This window comes from Apus apus, chromosome 1 (genome assembly GCF_020740795.1).
Source record: "Apus apus isolate bApuApu2 chromosome 1, bApuApu2.pri.cur, whole genome shotgun sequence".
NCBI classification, from domain to species: domain Eukaryota; kingdom Metazoa; phylum Chordata; class Aves; order Apodiformes; family Apodidae; genus Apus; species Apus apus.
Window position 1 is genome coordinate 125,826,561 of NC_067282.1, and position 19,332 is coordinate 125,845,892.

General features: G+C 40.7%; 1 protein-coding gene across 1 annotated transcript in view; it reads left to right on the plus strand.

Annotated features, from left to right (window-relative positions):
- Positions 1-431: 431 nt before the first annotated feature.
- The window catches only part of LOC127382465 (ovostatin-like), a 36,255-nt gene continuing 17,354 nt past the window's right edge, over positions 432-19,332 (plus strand). The window contains exons 1-20 of the mRNA XM_051614145.1: positions 432-457; positions 4,665-4,848; positions 5,530-5,686; positions 6,560-6,612; positions 7,111-7,131; positions 7,761-7,929; positions 9,078-9,162; positions 9,851-9,968; positions 10,674-10,794; positions 11,012-11,121; positions 12,235-12,393; positions 12,478-12,705; positions 12,921-12,978; positions 14,201-14,346; positions 14,735-14,884; positions 15,499-15,669; positions 16,250-16,382; positions 17,742-17,823; positions 18,367-18,595; positions 19,155-19,281. Coding sequence (XP_051470105.1) covers positions 4,672-4,848; positions 5,530-5,686; positions 6,560-6,612; positions 7,111-7,131; positions 7,761-7,929; positions 9,078-9,162; positions 9,851-9,968; positions 10,674-10,794; positions 11,012-11,121; positions 12,235-12,393; positions 12,478-12,705; positions 12,921-12,978; positions 14,201-14,346; positions 14,735-14,884; positions 15,499-15,669; positions 16,250-16,382; positions 17,742-17,823; positions 18,367-18,595; positions 19,155-19,281 — 2,494 coding nt within the window. The 5' untranslated portion in view covers positions 432-457; positions 4,665-4,671. The remainder of the gene's footprint in view (positions 458-4,664; positions 4,849-5,529; positions 5,687-6,559; positions 6,613-7,110; positions 7,132-7,760; positions 7,930-9,077; positions 9,163-9,850; positions 9,969-10,673; positions 10,795-11,011; positions 11,122-12,234; positions 12,394-12,477; positions 12,706-12,920; positions 12,979-14,200; positions 14,347-14,734; positions 14,885-15,498; positions 15,670-16,249; positions 16,383-17,741; positions 17,824-18,366; positions 18,596-19,154; positions 19,282-19,332) is intronic.

The window sequence follows — 19,332 nt, forward strand, 5'->3', positions numbered from 1 at the left end:
TTTTCTCTATAACTTATTACCTTTTTGTGGAGTCTCCCTGTCTGGACACATTCATAACCCATCTGGACATGTTCCTGTGTCATCTACTGTAGGGAATCCTGCCCTAGCAGGGGGGTTAGACTAGGGGATGTTCAGAGGTGCCTTTCAACTCTTGACAGCTCTGTGGGGTCTGAGGCATTTCAAAGCTGCAAACAGAAACATGTCTGTGACATATTCTCAGCTGTCTTCTGCCCTTATTAAAACTAATGCAGCAGCTTACTTCACAATGTGACCGCCCTGTTTGCACACCAGGCACCTGCCTTGCGACATTGTCACTTTAATGCCAGGTCATTCTGGGAAGTTTTGTGCAATACTTCTCATTAGTAACTCAGTGGGAAGAGACAGTAGCTCCAGCAGCACCTGGGGAAGTTTTCTACATGTTCTATCTTGGTCATCTGAAAGCTTCTGGGAAATACAGGTAGGTCAGCTGGTTAGGGATGGGTAGTTAAGAATATTGCCTATGCTAATGGAAAGAATAATCCCTGTATGGCTGAATCATTAGCAAGAATACTATATCATGAGAAGTGAAACTGATAGAACCTGGCTTTCAGCAGTCTCACATCCATTTACACCACATCATTATAACAGTCCTCATTTCCTTCTCCTACCCCTTACCACTGAAAGAACTTCAAGTGCATTCTGCAATTGCTTAACACCTTTTTCAGTGCTCCTAGCTCCCTTTCATGTCCCTATTTACTCCTACAGTATAATCATCTTCCTCTTTCCATTCATCACCTGTTTGGCTGAGGAAGAAGAGGAAGGGAAATTACCTAATAGTTCACCAAGGTTGCGGTTGCACACGTTAATTGGCTATCTTTTTTTGTTTGATTGATTTGATTTGATTTTCCTGTGAAAGAGTGTGCATGCAATGTCTCACTCCTACAGATTATTTAGTTTCCTGTGTTCAGTCTATATTACCAAGAGTGTAGCTAACATATCAAGGAAGATTATTCTTCTCCTCTATTCAGTAGTTGAGACCACAGATGAAGTGGGAGCAGATGTCCAGAGATGATGTATCACAGTATCATAGTATCATTCTGGTTGGAAAAGACCTTTAAGGTCATCAAGTCCAACCACTATCCTAACTCTGCTGCATCACCACTAAACCCTGTCCCCTGGCACCACATCTGTCTCCTTGGATGTCTCCAGGGATGGTGGCTCAACCACCTCCTCAGACAGCCTGGGTCACCAACTCCAACTCCGAGCCCAGAATAGGACAACCCCAGTGTTCACACCATGTCCCTGACGGTGTTGTCCAAGCGTTTCTTGAATATTGTCAGGCTCGGTGCCATTACTGCTTCCCTGGGGAGCCTATTCCAGTACTCCACCACCCTCTGGGTGAAGAATCTCTTCCTAATGTCCAACCTAAACCTGCCCCTGCACCTCTCTCTACCATTCCCTTGGGTCCTATCATTGGTCACCAGAGGGAAGAGGTCAACACCTACTCCTCCTCTTTTCCTAAAGAGGAAGCAGTAAGCTGCGATGAGGTCTCCTTTCAGTTTCCTCTTCTCCAGGATGAATAGACCAAGTGCCTTTAGCTGCTCCTCATAAAGTATCCCCTTTAAACCCTTCACCAACCTCGTGGCCACCCTCTAGTAGCTTTATATCCTTTTTATATCGTGGCACCCAAAACTGCAGACAGTACTCAAGATGGGGCTGCACCAGTGGAAGTGGAACAATCACCTTCTTCAACCAGCTAGCTATATCATGCTTGATGCACCCCAAGACTTGGCTGGCCCTCCTGGCTGCCAGGGCACACTGTTGGCTCATGTTCAACTTGCTGTTGACTGGAACCTCCAGATCCCTCCTGCAGGGCTGCCTTCCAGCCTCTTGCTCCCCAGACTATATATATACCCAGGATCACCTTGTCCCAGGTGCAAAATCCGGCATTTCTCCTTCTTAAACTTAATGCAATTGGTAATTGCCCACCTCTCTAATTTGTCCTCTCTGCCCTCAAGACCATCCACTGCTCCTCCCAATTTTGTGCATCCTCAGAGATAGTAAAAAATTGACTGGACAAGTTTGATGCTAGCCCTGCTTAAAAGGAGAGATTGGACCACATGTCAGGATGTCCCTTTCTATCTAAATTATGTTATTATTCTATACTTTGATTATTCTAAAACTTCTTCTAAGTCAGATGTACTTAAAATTCACCAACAGACTTGTAAGTTGTTTGATGGCAGGAGCAGGAATGAGGGGGAAAAAAAAAGCAGACTGATAGGTGAGTGAACAAAATAATGCTATTGGATTCCTTTCCTTAGAGATTTACTTGTCCTGACTACTGGCAAAAATGGTAGACAACTAGCCAGTGCCATTCCTTGCTGAATGTTACTTTGTGCACATTCAGGTTACAATCAAGAGTTTTCTCCTGTGCCATACTGAATGCAGGTGTATTTTGATGCTGCATTATTACTGCCCAGGCCCCTGTGCAGGCATACTACAGCACTGTGTTATGATTACTTCTGTTTTGTGAGATGAATCTACGTGAGAACTTCACAGAACAAGGAAATACTTTAGTAGTGGCAAATACTAACAGGTTGAAACACTAAGGAATCTTCAGGCAATGACATGATAATCAGACAGGTAGACTTCAATAAAACATTCAGATGGGCAGGAACAGGTTTGGCTTGCAACACCTCACAAAGCTATGTGTAATATGAGAACTATCCTAAGCTGTTGTTTGAGAATTCAGGGAGTGTGAAAACAGACAGGAGAGAAGATGAACCTATGCAAATTTTATGTAGACACCTTTTGTTAGAATATTATTGAAACCGTGGAGGAGGAGCACCATCTCTAGCTTATTTAAAAGCTAGAAGACTTGAGATCAGCCTCTCGTCTTTCTTCTTCATGAACAGAGATGTTGTCAAGAATTCTTCTGAGTATTCTGGCCTTGAATTGGGTTGCTACAATGTCTTCTGAACCGTAAGAGAGCATACATTCTGTGTTTTTATGATAAAATATTTCATTGCTCACCATTAATTTATTCTGGGACATTGCTATATAATAAAGTGGATGTTTGAGGCCTACGTTCTGAAATGCATCTGAATTGACATTGAAAGATGATTTAGAATTCTGCTCTGCATCATTAAACTGCTATGAAATCTGACTTCAGTGACAGAAACCTAGAAGTGGAGTAAATTAATTTTGAAATGCATGGCTGAAGTGGGGAGGAAATTCAAGAAAAGACTAGCAAGTAATACTTAGATGAGACATTAGGAGGAAACTCTTCACTATGAGAGTGTTGAGACACTGGTACAGGTTGCCCAGGGAAGTGTGGATGCCCCATCCCTGGAAGTATTCAAGGCCAGATGGGGCTTTGAGCAACCTGATTGAGTGGAAGGTGTCCCAGCCTATGCAGTGAGGTTGGAACTAGACTACCTTTAAGATCCCTTCCAACCCAAAACATTCTATTATTCTATGATATGATAACAGGGACTATGCTGAATGGCAAATCTAGTATTAATATTACACCTGCTGTGCTCTCATGGATTATACAGCACTGCCAAAGTCCCCGGCTTTATAGAAACAGAAGATTTCAGCCACAACTTTCAAAAATAGAGCAACATTAGGGCTTAAATCCCCTTCTCAAAAGATATAGAGGAAAACACTGTAAAAGTCAGTAGGTTTAGCTTTCCCAGATAGGCTGTTGGTTTTAATAATTTTACTTTTAGCCCTTGAATATCATGCAGTCTGAACTGGGCAACTGAGAATAACAACAAAAATAATATAAGCAAGCAAAGCTGTGGGGAAAAAAAAAGGGAGAAGATGAGATTACCAAGAGAAGATTGTGCTATTTATGTTGTACTGCAGAACCAACTCATCAATTCTGTCATACATTATTTGGAAAGACAAACTTGGGCAATAGAGAAATGGAGACCAGCAATAGAATCTTAGCCAAATATACCAAATCCGAAGGAGTATTTTTCAAATGAAAAATCTGGGGAAGGAAGGCTGCCCTAATTACAGAGTAGTATAACTAAAAAAGACCAGTGGAAGAAAGAACCAAAGGAAGCAACACAGAGAGAGATATGGAAACAGAACAGAGCATGCAGGTTAAATTGAGCATTCCCTGGAATATTCCACAAGATGGAAAAGCAGAATAATTTCTTGTGAATTGTGCTGACTGACTTACAAATATCCAGAGAAAAAGAAATAAAAAATTTGTTGCAAACATTAACTAGATTTTTTTGTCATTGATCTTAAAAAGAAGCTAAATACCACTCCTCCTTATGGGAGGTTCCAAGGATTTAAGTGTACATATAAGTCATGGGGAGGATAAATGCAGTTATGCTTGGCAAGTTTTTAGGCACTTTAGTAATTGGAGATGTGTAAATACCTGGAATGGAAAGATGCAGCTGGGTAAGAGACTGCATAGAATGACACCAGTCTTTTAGCTCAGAAAGCTATGCGGGACAAAAATAGAAACCCCACAAACCTGTTATCTGTACTTTCTTAGCATATTATTCTAAACTAATTGAAAGAAACAGAAATCCTTCAACTGGTTTGAGCAACCTTTGGACCATGTCTTCATTCACACAAATAGCATTTCTGTGGTATTTTCCTGTCCTGTTTGCTTTGGCTTTCCTTCATGACTGAACTTCCTGATCTGGTCTTGCTTCTTACAGTCAATATATGTTGCTGGTCCCAACAGTTGTGAGGAGCAACTCTCCACAGACCGCTTGCATGCAGTTCCACAGCCTCAGTGAGCCTCTGACCCTGGGTGTTGTCCTGGAATATGATAGTATCCAGACTACCCTCTTTGAGGAATCTGTAACAAAGAATAATTTCTTCAAGTGCTATGAGTTCAAGGTATTTTCTCTTCAGAGACTACTAAAGAGGGTGTATAAGCTGGAAATACTTCTGAGTGCAACTCTGCTTGCCACTGAGGGCAAGAAGATGAAGAGTGTAGGCAAGGAATAGGAGATAAAAAGAAGAAAAAGTTATGGAAAGACTGACAATATAGACAGGAAAAAGACATCTGGGTTGTCAGGGAGAGCTGGAGGAAGACCTTCCATCGCCACTCATAGAGTCCATAGAAAAAAATCTTCGATTGCCATCAGAGGTGCATGTTCCCTATGGGACAGGCTTTTGTAATTGCCAAGATGGAGAACCCAGCTGGGACATGCTCATTCCCTTTCCTGTGACTCTGCAAAATCTGGACAGATATGATAAACTAGTCCCAAGGTTAGGTCTTTCAAGTGAAGCAGGAGAAGACAGTTCAGAATTGAGGTATATGATATAGGGCAACCTGCATACAAGCAAGTAGCTACATGAGATAAAGAAATGCAGAGGACAGGGCATAGCTCAAAACCTTGGTATCTGGTGACAGATTATGGGACTTCCACAGCAGAATTTCCCAGAGATTATCTCACTGGCAAAGATTGTTTTCCACAAGCTATTTAGGACTTACTTGACAATCAGTATCTTACTCAAGATCCCTGGGCATTGTCTCATGTACCACTTTTATTATGGGGTTTTCTTTCTCTCCAGGTTCCTCCTACTACTTCTGACCCCCTGGCATTCATTTCCTTCTCTGCCAAAGGCACCACAGTCAACTTAGATGAGCGAAGATCAGTGGCAATTCAGAATGTGGATAATACTGTCTTCATCCAGACGGACAAACCCATCTACAAACCAGGACAAAGAGGTGGCTGAAGAGTTTGAGTCTGCTAGTGAACTGGGAAACTGAGTGCAAGGGTGGGTCTAGAATGACAAGGACTTCCTCTTGTGGAGGAAAGGACTGTGGTGGCCATGAGCAATCCTTCAGATAATGTACAAATTTCATCTGAGGTTGGGTTCATCAGAAGTCAGTGAAAACCAGAATCAAATAACAAAATTAAAATAAATTAGTAGAGTTCATTTGCTTTTAGTAAGTTAATCACACTTACAGGATCTTTAGTTCTGTTGGGTTTACTGAGGTCAGCCACATAAAAGATGACTTAAAAATACAGAAAATAATAGGTTAAGCTTGGAATTAATACAATTAATATAAAAATACATTAAGCATGCCATTTCCTTTCAACAGCTCTTTCTACTTAACTGTCAGTCTAATTCACAGCACTGGTTCTATCAAGATCTTTAAAGGACAGGATTAGCTGTGGTATAGTCAGTAGGATTATATTAACTGATCATACTCTTCAGGGTTTAGTATGATCACAGGCTTTACAACTAGAATAAAGACCAATTCTTCCTTCTCTTTGATTTTTCATTGAATTGGTTTGTATAAACATATTTAGGAAATGCTTCAAAGAATTGAGTCTTTGAAGAATAAAAGGCAGTATGGAGTATTTGTATTTACTATAGAGATTCATTTAGTCCCAGTGGGTCAGAATTGAGATATTTCAGCTGACAAGCTTAGTTTGGTTCTCTTTTTCACTGGCTAAGATAATGAAATCTTTCTAGTTTTCTTGGGACCCTTTAGTTCTCCTTAAAACCTGGGCCAATTTCTTTCAGTTGTTTGTTGAAAATGACTTGCCAGTGCTAAAGTGAGTGATCCTTTTTTGTCCTGTGTCTTTTTCAGTGATGTTTCGTGTGATCTCTTTGGACAGCCAGTTCAGATCTGTTCAGGAAATAGTAAGTATGAGTACTAGTCAAGATTTTTCAAGCACCCTCTTGGGGTACCTGTTCTCTGAGACTCTCTCACTTGGGAATGGAATAAAAAGGGCCTGGGACAGACCTCCTGTTATTTTTGGAGAGCTGCTGTAACTCCTTAAATTCAAATTTCATCCCTTCCCCAACTTTATAAAAGGCAAGAGGTCTGAAGGCACTCCTGGAAATCTCTCACGGTGCTCAGATTTTGTAATCACTTCACATGCCCCAGATGTGTAGAAAGATACTGGACATTTTTTGTAGAAAAGATAAATTAATAAACAGGTTCTCTCCTTTAAAATTAACACCTTAATTGCAGACATGAATTTCAATTTTTTTTCCTTGGCCAAGTCTTCCGTATCCTGAGAAAACTATTCACACTCTTCATTGTGTTCTAGCATTTTTCAAGCTTCAACATTAATTTATTTATGTCTTTATAATTTATTTTTTTTTTTAATTTCTTTCTCTTTTTTACTCCCTCAGTATCCCCGAATCACCATTGAGGTAAGAGATGCAACGTGTCATTAAAGCACAAGTTGCTTTGAAAAGACTATGCATGTTTCATCATTCCCCATAGTGTCAGAAAGACTCTCCCAGAACAGACTGTCTGAAGCCAATGGGTCTGAGGTTGAAGAGTGACAGTACCCATGATCAAATATAAGAGGAGAAGAAACCAGCAGAGATGGAGATGTTACTCAGAGATGGCATGAAACTACAGTAAATGGAGTGGTGAAATAGCCTCCTTCTCATACAGGCATAAGAACAGTAACTTTCTGACATGGTGTTCTGCTGGGGGCAGGCTAACAATGACTCAGTATTCTATTGCATTTCACAGCATTATATCTCAAAGCACTTTCTGTGCTGGAAGAGTTACAGATAAGCAACCTGAGCCCTAATCATGTGTTATTCCTGGATTATTTCAGGTCATCTGGCAGTGTAGATAATTTCTAGTTAAACATAAACCTAGGCTTGTTTAATGCAGAAATAGATCCAGAAATTTAATAGGAAGTCAGAGCTCATGTCATCAGACCAAACTCACATTCTCATTGTGATGCTCTTACACTTAAAAGAAGGCAAGAAGAAAAGAAACAGAGTGATAAAGTTTTTTTACATCTCTTTCTCCTACTCATCAGGATCCAGAGCAAAACAAGATCTTCCAGTGGCTGGAGGTAACATCTAAGCATGGAATTGCCCAGCTCTCCTTTCCGCTAATCTCCGAGCCTATTCTTGGGCCCTACCATATCACTGTGGAGAAGCAGTCAGGTGGGAAAGAGTACCAGTACTTCATGGTGGAGGAATATGGTAAGCAATGGCTGTGAAATGCCCTGCACCAGCAATGAGGCTGGCTCTGCCTAAGATAGGAGCTGCCAGAGCAGAGTTTAAGTGCTTTGAATTCTACACGTCATCCCTGAGAAAGAAGACATGTAGACAGCTGAGTGGAGAAAGTTGAGGCAACAAGGGAAAAAAGAAATGCCGAGAAAGGCAGCATTTTTCAGGGATTAAATTGAGTCTAATTCTTTTCTGGGCTTGGCACAAAGTCACTGTTTGACTTTGGAAATGTCATCTTGTCACTTGGGCTTATCACTCAGGTTAGAGGCAAAATAAATGGGTCTAACCTGTCCTGGTTTGTGGAGGTCATCACTGTATGAAGAGCACTAGGCTAACATATGCAGTAGAAATCTGAATATATTATTCATCAGACAAATTAAATTACAGATATCAGATTGTTACTCAGGAGGTTGGATAGCAAATGGAAGTGCAATAAACCAGTGGTTATGGAGGTGTCAAAGCCCTCATAGTGATCTGCTTGCCCTCTGGAATAGACCATATCAATGGACTTCCTGAAATTAATTTTGATTGTACAAGTTTTCCACCCTGTAGTGACAGGTTTTCCATAGAAGTCCCAAGAGAAGCTTGTACAACTCTCAGATGTTTTATTTTTTTGTGAAGGCAGTAAAGCACTTTTCTTGCTTACCCATCAGAGCTCTTGCTCTGATGCTGGTGACACAGGACAAAGGATAAGCTGAAAAAAGGGAGTGACAGTGAATTATTTGATTTTACTATTTCGCTTCACCTGTTGCCTTTCTCCTTCAATGGGGCTGGATGGTACAGTAACTTCTGTTCTCTGGGGCTTAACTACTTTGAGACAATGGCATTACTCCCACCATTTTCTTGAAGAAAAGGTATAGCAAATTAAAGTGATTTATCACAGTTCTTACTGTGGCTGTTGTCATTATTGGTATGATTATCGTAGCATTTTAAGGAAGTTAGTCGTCTTACCACCAAACACTATCTTACAGCTAGTTCCCAGATAGACTTTTCTCTAAACTATTTTCCCTCCCTTGTTTGTGGAAATGCCTTTGCTACTGTTTTTTTTTAAACTGTCTCTCACACACATCTGCCTGTGGAATGCAACTGCTGATCAGTCACATTCATATTGTATTCCCCAGTGTTGCCAAAATTTGAAGTGACTAGCAGTGTGCCAGCGAGGATCTCTTTCTTTGATGAAGAAGTTAAGGTGAACATTTGTGCTTTGTAAGTATCACAGCTGAGAACAACACATTTGTGCAGAAGAAACACATGACAGAGGATGGTGTGCTGTGCTGCAAAGGAGGGACTGCTGATTCAGAGAATGGGTTAGAGTAATTCCTTTAGCTATGACTTCCATGACATGAAATATGAGAACTCTCTTCCCACTACATAGGAGAATTAGAACTAGGAGTTTGTGTGTGTCCAAAAGTTTGAAGATATCAAGCAGTACATACTCACTAGATGTTGTTTTTTATTATTACAGAAAAGAGGAGAAGCAGTACAGGAGAGTCTATCACTAAGACTGCTGTGACACTGCCAAAAGGCAGGGTGGCATGAATCAAAGGGGTGAATAGGGATCTCTCTGCAGTATGTCCTGCTTTGTTTAAGGCATTAATGAGAAAAAGCAAGCAGCAGGGAATGATATCCCAACCCTGAGCCCTGCACCACTTTCCAGCTTCAGACCTTGAAGAATGATTGCATTCAAGACAATGGTAAAGCAGGCTTTTTTAACAAGATGCCAGAAACAGATTAAAAATTATTGAAGGGAGTTCTCCTAGGGGCAACTGGTACTAATTTCCAGCTGCTCTTCTATCTGTGCTCTGGGCACTTTAGAGTCTGCATTGCTCTGCAGTCTTTGCAGGTTTCATGCTAAGTCTACATTATTGGATTCTTGCTTTTCTTCCTATCCTAGGTACACGTATGGCCAGCCAGTGCAAGGAAATGCCCAAATCAATGTGTGTCAGCAGCACTTTCACAGTCCACAATGTGAGAAAAAGAAAGAAGAAACTTGCAAAGCCGCAACTGGACTGGTATGACATAAGCAAAGCCTTTCTTCCCCATCAGATATACTGCGCAGCATATAGCACTGTGTTTAGTGGCCTCATTCATTTGCTGAGAAACATCAGAGAGACAATCCCAGAGGCATGTTTTTCTCACTATCTCACCGGCAACACTGAAAGACCATGAAGGTAGTTTTTTACCAACGACCGTATTAGAAGACTTTGGTTTTTCCTTCAGAAGCAGTCAGTAGGAGGACAGGAAGCTTATGAAACTCTAAATTTGTGATCATTCCTAGAACACTGGAGCTGTGTTCTTACCAAGTATAGTAATCAGAACCTTACTGGGAGCCTTTGAGGACACTTAATATTAAACTAATGACTAATTTCTCCACAAGATCAGACTCAAAGTGCTGTGATCTCAGGGCTCAGGCATCATGCAAGATGGGTTTGAGAAGGATTGTGAGCATACAGAGAACTAGGAGGAAAGAGGAGAGAAGTTTCCAGGTACAAGGGTAGATGATGTTGAAACAATGAGCTGGGAAGGGAGCCAGGGAGTGAGAGTGAGTGTTAAGTAGGAGAGGAGAGAATAGAAAGTAGGAGGGGAGAGAATAGAAAGTAGGAGCTGAAGATGTCAGCAGATCCATGAAGCTCTTTTGAGATGCACTAATACAGATTCAGGAGCAATTTTCCAAACTTTGAGAAAAATAGGCTTCCCCCTGTGTGCTTCTTTTTCAGCTGGGGAAGGATGGCTGCTTCAATACTGTCATCTCCATCAAAACATTTCAGCTGTACCGCAGCTATGCCAGGATGTATACCAGCCTCAAAGTAGAAAGCATCGTCACTGAAAATGGGACAGGTAATACCAAGTAGAGGTTGGGAGTAGATTATTAAGGCTCAGGTGGTACTCTGTGAAAGGAATCAACTGGATCCCAATCTGTGGCAACAACTAACAATCACGATTTTCTTTGTGTAGCTTTCTCTGCATAGCATCACTGCTCCATATAGCTTTTCAAAAGAAATAGTTTTCTGCACGTCTGATTTCTGTTTCTTCCCATATTGGGTGTGTCTCACAGGTATCCAGATGAAAAACAATTACTATGTTGCAGTCAATGAAGAAAATGATAGAGTGATGTTCAAAAATATGGATCCCTATTACAAGAGGGGAATTCCTTACTATGGTGAGGTGAGCACCTGAGAGGATACATTTAGATCAAAACTCCCTGAAGTCCAGCATGCAGATCTATGCATTGCTCCATTTATGTCTGTCCCTTAACTCTGTGCTGACAAGTTCCTGTAATAATGTTGTGTAACGGTGATTGTTACATATTCCTCTCATTATATTAGATAATCCTTGAGAAAATAGCAAAAATATATCGTACCTGATGTGTTAAAGTGTCTTCTGCCATAGTTAGAGAATGCTTAAAAGGTGGGTAATGAAAGGTCATATGAGCGGGAAAGAAGAGTCTGCAAGAAACTACTTCAGCCACAGCTGTGCTTAAACTGAAGGTAGAATTTATTCTGTGTTGCATCACACAGTCCCAGGAACATTTACTTAAAGCAGTGTAGGTGCTGGAGCACATTCCAACTTCTTACCAACCTGCACATGCAAGATAAACCCAGGCACAGAAAGAAGGGTGAGTCATACAGCATCATCTTGATATACAATGAGGACAGATTCCCAGGAGCTTGGAACGCTACTGAGTTTCACAGGTTATCTGTGGCCATGAAGTCATATGATTGCTTTAGTTTTCTTAATCAGTGCCCTTCAAAGAGTATGTGCTCTGGAGTCCTTCTTTTTTTATTTGCTCAGTAAGGTAGAGTATGAGGAAAGAATTTAAACTATCATCTCTCATTCAGTAGTTTTTTACTTTAATGGTGGCCCACTGAACTATTGGTCTCTGAAGAGAAACAGGGGACTTTTCATTAAAATAATATTTTCCATAGGATCATGTACATAGACAATTCCTTCTCCCTCTATGACATATATATATTTTCTCCCTGCACTGGTGGGAATTGCCTGCCTTTGCTTGTCAAAGAACTCCTGCACCTTCAAAATATTGAGGAGCATTTGCCTTCTAAATACATTTCACTCTTGGTTTCTATTCCCTGCAATTGTCCTCAGTGTTTCAGTGTTCTGGTGAGCAGAGCATTTCCTGTTCTTTTTGTGTTGTTTTTGGTTTGATTTAGGTTTTTTTGTTGTTTTTTTTTGTTTGTTAGTTTTTGTTTGGTTTATTTTTTTATTTGGCTGGTTGGTTGGCTTTTGTTCTGAATCCATTCGGGGGTTTTTTGTGTTCAGATTGCTGTGACAGATGTGGATGGCAAGCCTGTTGCCAATAGGACTGTCCTGCTGGAGCTCAATGAAGAATACCTAGCCAACTATACCACTGACAAGAATGGCACTGCTGCTTTTTCCATCAACACATCCAACTTCTTTAATGCCAGTTTTAAGTTGAGAGTAAGTAAATTTTTTTGCCTCTCATCTGCCTGCCATTTTTTATATTTCTCTTTTTTTATTCCCTCTGTATGATCTGTTCTATAGGTCAGGCAGGCATCAGATGACTGTGCAGACTTCTTCATCTGGAGGACTAATGATGACCCCCAAGTCTTATTCTATGTCCATCGTTTCTACTCACGGACCAACAGCTTTGTGAAAATTGAGCCAGTGAAGGAGAAGCTTAGCTGTGGCCAGAAGAGAGCAATCAGTATTCACTATGTTCTGAACAGAGAGGGCTACAGGAATGCCCGGCACACAAACTTCTACTATGTGGTAAGTGCTACCTTGGCTACCAAAACACCTCTTTTCTTTCACCTTCCTTTGAACACAGTATAAGGCAGAAACCTCCAGGCCAGATGGTGGTTACAGATCACAGCTCAACTTGATGGCCTTTGAAACCTCTCAGAACACTACTCAAAATCAATTACTTAATTGGGGAAGGGAGGAGTTGCTTTTGATCCTGTCTCATGAGTTTTTTCTAAGCCCAGGTGATGACAAAAGGAAAAATTGTTCTCAGTGGCCAGAAGGAAGTCAGCATCTCTAATGGTAAGTTCTAGGCCATATTAGTGCTTATACTTCAGAGTATTGTTCTGAGCACCAGAATGTTACTAAGTTTTGTAAGAAGGGATGAAAGCAGAGAATGGAAGCTAAAGTAGTTCTTGAATCACATGATCAGGTACTCCCAGTATAATGTCCTTTTGCTGTATCAGCTAGCCAATCCCCCATATTATAAAAAAATTGATCTAGTTGAAAGTTGATAACTTTGTTGTCATCAAACACCAAGAAATGTAACTTTCTTCTGTTTTATTTCTTGCCAAAGAGTACTTGCAGTTTCACAGTTATTCTGTGACATCCAAGTCTTCACTAATTGGAAGAATAAAAGTTTTTGAAGTTTGAAATAATAAGTGTCCCATTTGACAGGGCTATTTAGCAGTTAATTTATTGGAATTCATTGCAGTTTCATAAGTCTCCAGGCACTCACAAGTACCAACAACAGCAAACCGAACTTTGTTCTTCCATTGTTAAAAAACATATTTTCTTGCAAAATTTAGTCTATTTCCAGTTTTCAGTAGGTGACTTAAGTAAGCCTCACTCCACATATAGGATTTGTCATTTAGTTTTGCCAGTCTTTTTCTGAGTATTCATGCAGTATGGCTCCACAGTACAGGATCCCCTATGGTTTAGGGAAAGGCATCCCATTCATCAAAAGGCAGCTATATCATATGATTTTTCCTTTCATGAAATAAGCTTGAAGCCATGTGTTTTTTCCATATTATTGGGGGCTAACCTTAAGCTGTGCAATAGTGTCTGACTCACCAAAACTTAAGTGAAAGCTTAATTTCCTGTCCCAGCTCTAGCTGATGTCTTCCATGGAGATGAGAACTTCATACTTCTTAGTGTTAAGAGAGCATTTCCTTAGTTCAGAAGATGGGCCTATCTCCTCTGGGGTAAGAGGTTCTAGGTTTGAGACTCAAAGGTAATGTTATGCTCTTCGCATAGCAATCATGCACAGGTTTCCTTGTCCACCTTCTACTCATCTCAGACTCTATTCTGAAAAACTCCCTGCTCTCAGCATCCTCCAGTTTGTATCTGTTGTCTTGCTGATAGGAGATGCTCCTCAGCCACTAAGAGATTAATCTTCCAATATCCAGCTTCCCTGTTTTCAAATGTGCTGGTATGCATAAATATGTCATCCTTCCACCAAAGCTGAGGTTTGCCTAATTTCTTTTGTCGACTTCTCCTTCCCTGTTCCATGTTACTTTCACAGCTCCCAGAGGTACATTCTCCATTACACTAACTGTCACTGAGAACCTTGGTCCCAGCAGCAGGCTGTTGCTCTACACAGTGCATCCTCATGGGGAGGTAGTGGCTGACAGCTCTTGGATACGCAGTGATGTATGCTTCAAAAATAAGGTGAAAACATTTGCTTTCTTATCAAGGGCCATATCAGCTGGCTCTTAGCTGAAGGAATAGTTAGGGAATGAGTTCATCCCTGAACTAGGGATGGCCTTTAGAAATAGAAAAGGTACAAATATGCCTGGGAACATGAGGAGCTATTCCTGGAATTGACTCATATGATAGGACTCAAACTAAGCTCTCAATGGAGTGTGGAAAGGGAAGTGACTAGGATATTATAGAGGCTATGGGTTTTTACAGAAGAAGGTTTCAGAAGGGCCATCTGGTGATAGCTTTGCCCCACAGAGAATAGAGTGAGTGAGGGTGAAAGGTGAGATTTACATCTATGTGCCAAGCTGATTCTCTTTAATTTCTGCATGGTTGTCTTGGATTTATTAATTTCCAGCTCCAGCTCAAGTTCTCTGAGAAGCAAGGCCTCCCAGGCTCTAAAGTCAGTCTCCACCTTGAATCTGCTGCCAACTCCTTCTGTGCCTTGCAAGCTGTAGATCAGAGTATCCTTCTTCTTCAGCCTGGGCAACAGTTATCTGCTGAAAGTGTAAGCCGCATCCCCAGTCCTGTCTTCTTTTGACCTAGGATCATCCAGAATAACATTCCATTTCCCACCTGTGATGTTTGTTGCTGGCTGTTTTTGTTTTTCCCTTGGCAAAAGACATCCCAAAAAAGAGAGGTCTATGACAGTTGTACACTTTGAAGCCAGAATTTGGTAGAGGAACATTTATTTTTTGAAAGTGTAACAGTGTAACACATGTCCTAAGAATATAATGTAAATCCTTGAAAGCATAGTTCCTCCCTGGGGAGTGATTATGTCAAAATGGCATTCTGTGACTCAAATAGGCCTTGAGCTGAGAACAAAAGTCGTATATGTTAGCTAGTATCTTGTTGAACTTGAGTGTCCTCTCTACATTACTCAGGAGTGTATCTCTCCACTTTTTTGTTCAAGTTCACCCCACAAAGCCACTGTAGCTCAGGAGAGAGGTTGAGTCCAGTCTGTCTTGTGTATTATCAACTGAATTGCTTATTCACTTCTATGTAGGCATTACTAGGCAAACCCACCATCATCTACAGGAGTGCTCAGGGGGCACTATAAACTTTGAATATATGAGATTTTCTACCTGCCTTGTGTTTACACTAGTCCTTCTCACCTCTCAGGTGTACTACCATCTTCCTGTGAGCAATTTATATGGCTATTACTACAATGGGCTCAACCTGGAAGATGACAAGCAAGAGGGGTGTACCCCAGTCAAAACCACCTTTTTTGATGGCTTGTACTATGAACCTGTGAACGTCAGTCATGATGGTGATGTCTACAGCATTTTCAGGGTATGTAGTGTCTGAGGTTCTTTAAATGGAAAGTATTCCAGAAGAATTAGTGCATATTAGCATTAAACTTTCTCAGGTGGTGTTTTTTACTACTAAGAGAAGGCAGATGATGAACTGTCTGAAGTCTCTAATCACCCAGTTTCTGTCTTCTCATTCCCACCTGTTCCTTAGGAAGCCTGAGGATCACTATTAGCTATATTCACTGGAATCCTGCCCATGCTTCCATAGTCATTTCCTAAGCAGGACAATGGCATTGACTAATCATCTCAGGAATTCGTAGTAAAGATCTGAGCTTGTGATGCAGGCCACGTTTCCTGATACACTTGCCTTCACTCTTGCTGGCCCCATGGCCACCTAACATAAGCCACATCAATACTGCTCTTCACAGAACACCAGATGCCACCCCTTCATAAGAAAGACTTAGAGGTCTGGAGAGGAAGGGTTGTGACATTCAGGGTTCAAAGGGTGGGATGTGAGAAGGAAGGAGGGAGATGAGGTATGGTAACCAAGGTGGGAAAAGTAACATGCATTGGCAGCTAGTGCAAGCCCTGAGTGTCATGATTGATTCTTTCACATTCAGGATATGGGCCTGAAAGTTTTCACCAACTCTGTGCTACGGAAGCCAGTTCTGTGCAATGAAGACAAATCAGACACAGCAGATTACCCTGCCTATTTGGAACACGGTGTGGCCCTGGGCGATGGCTATGGTGCAGGTAAAAGAAGGTTCATGAAGTACCTCCAGTTCCAGTCCGCCTGGTCTTCAAAACTCCTTCCTGCATAAAAGAGTAGCCAGCATGTTGAGGGTTTTTTTTGGGGAATAGGTTTATGTGTCCCAGTTTGCCTGTAGTAATCTATTTCTGACAGTCTTTGCAGTAGAGTCAGTTCTCTGTCACTTATGTACAGGGTGCATATAGAAAAGACAGGGAACATTGAGATGCTACATCTTTCATAAACTGATGTTAGATTTTCAGGGTTTTTCCAGTCAGAATCTTTCATCAAGTCACAATTCAATTAAATATTTGAAAGGAAATGCCAATGCAGAAATGGCAATTACCAATGTCAATAATTCACAAAGCACTTAGCATACTTGGCACATATTTACAAAGCCTTTTAGATCACCAAGCATTATGATTATCTTTCTTCAAGTCAGGCTGCTCAGCAAAAGAGCAAAAGGAGAAATCATAGGCTACCACAAGGACAATTGCTATTCAGCACTAGAAGTTCTTCCCCATGGGATGTGTGCGACACTAGAAGTAGTTCTCCAGGAAGTTTTGGAATCTCCATTGCTGCAAATTTTTAAAACCAAGCTGGATAAGACTCTTGAGCAACATGATCTGACTTTGAAGTTAGTACTACTTCAACGAGATTGAGCTAGAGAACTCCAGAGGTTCCTCTCAATCTAGATTTTTTTTTTTTTTCAATGATCCTGTGATTCTATGATTCTACATGCAGCAAAATAGAAAAGTATTATTTCTATGATATGACTAGGAAATCTGACATACCTCCATGCTAAATGAGTTTTTGGACTGAGACCATGGCAAAACTTAAAAGAGTACTGTGATCACAGGAATATAAAAATCAGACCTGTAATTTGTCTATAAACAGAAATAGTTTTCCCATGGACAGGATATTCAGCTCCATTTTTAACTACTGAACAGGGCTGAGTTACTGAACAATGATTGAGTTATCAGGGCAGTTTGTAAAGCATTATAAACTTTGGTGACAATACTGGCTACTGTTTCCCATTAGTAAATCAAAGAGTGCTAGTGGAAGAGGACAGTGAACATGCGTAACTGAATGATGAGACTTTTCAACATAAAGTAAAGCAAAGTGTCTTGTGAAATAGCCAGATTTTCTAGTATTTTCCCATGTGAAAAGATAATAGATAAGAAATTATTTGTTCTTGTACCCCATATTTATTTGAATTTTCCTTTTTTATGTGAAAAAGAATGGGAAAATTCTCAAATTAAATACTTATTTTTCATTTATGGTGTTGAGCGTGTCTGACAGCAGTTCAGATTCTTCTGCCCTGACCTCTCTAATATTTACTTTAACCATACACAATCTTCTAGAGAGGCTTACTGGTGGGAGCAGTGTTACTACTGTTCGGAAATTCTTCCCTGAGACCTGGATTTGGGATCTGGTTCACACTGAGTGAGTACTCTTATCTTGACTTCTTATTCTCATCTGGATTTTTGTGTTGACACATGTTGCTGAAATGAATTCTGAGAGGAAACCATGCAACACATCTGCTTTGTAGGTGCAGGTCCTTTTCCCGTCTTTCTCAATGATCATTGAGCTCCCAACCCTGTATACAGTGTCAAACCTACTTGAACTGTGACTGATAACTGTTCTGTGCTCTGTTCCATCCTTCTGATGGAGAGGAAGAATGAGAGCTAAGAGTAAAACAAGAACATTTGTCTAGGAGAGAAGCAGGAGCTAAACTTTTTCTTTTTAATAATATTTTTAATTTAGCAGCAGCAAACTCTATTATTTTGTTTTTTCTTTCCAGGCTATCACAGCACCTGCAATCTTTATCTTTGCTTCCAGCTTTATAGTATTTTTTTAAATATGGAGAGGTACCTTGCAGAATGAGAGATGAAACAGAAGTACTAACTCAAGCAAGGAGCCTATTTTCTAAATTGTCTTGAAAGTGTCCAAGATAATTTCTCATTCAGTTTTCCTTATTTTGCTCAGTTCCAGAGGCGAGGCTGATGTCTTTTACACGATCCCTGATTCCATCACAGAATGGAAAGCCAGTGCTTTCTGCATGCAAGATGATGCTGGTTTTGGCATCTCCTCACCTGTTTCACTGACAGCGTTCCAACCATTCTTCGTGGGTCTCACCTTGCCGTACTCTGTCAGTCGAGGGGAAAAATTTAATTTAATAGCAAATGTCTTCAACTACCTAAACAAATGCATCCAGGTATATAAAATTCCCTTTTACTTCCCATATGGTTTGTCTGTTCCTAGAGATCCTAGCATTCTCTTGCATAATGCATCAGAAATGCAGGAAAAAATGTGTTTCACTTACACTTTAGCCTGATACATTACTTTCTCATCCTCTTGCCCTGGAGCCATCTCCATGTCATAACATCGAGGAAAAGTGGCTGACGATCACTGTGTCCAGCCCACAAAAAATAAGAACCTGCACCTTATCCCTATAAAATTATGTTATTCTTTTTGTTCCTCAACGAGGGAACTTGAGCCAATGGTATGGGTACTGTGTTGTGCAAAACACAATGGCTGCTGATTATATCATATAGACATCTTGACTAATTTCTTTCAAAAATGGATGCTAATAGTGGACAGAAAAGGGACAGGTTTACCACTTCCTCAGATAAATGTTCCATCCTTCTTTCTTGGTTCCATGTCACAGATTCAGATGTCAAACAGCTTCTCCAGCGAGTCCCTTGTCCTGCAGCCTGACTTTAGGGGCAGCCTACTTTATTTGTAATCTTGCCCTTTTTTTTTTTTTGTCTCAGATAAGTGCCATACTGGCAAAGTCAAGTGACTACAAGGCAAAAATCCTTTCACCAGGAGGCAACACAGTAAAGTTGTGTGCCAATGAAAGGAAAACCTATATTTGGGCTGTTAGACCCCATAGACTTGGTAAGTTTGTCTCTTCATCAACCTGATATACTCCTGTTTTATCTTTATACT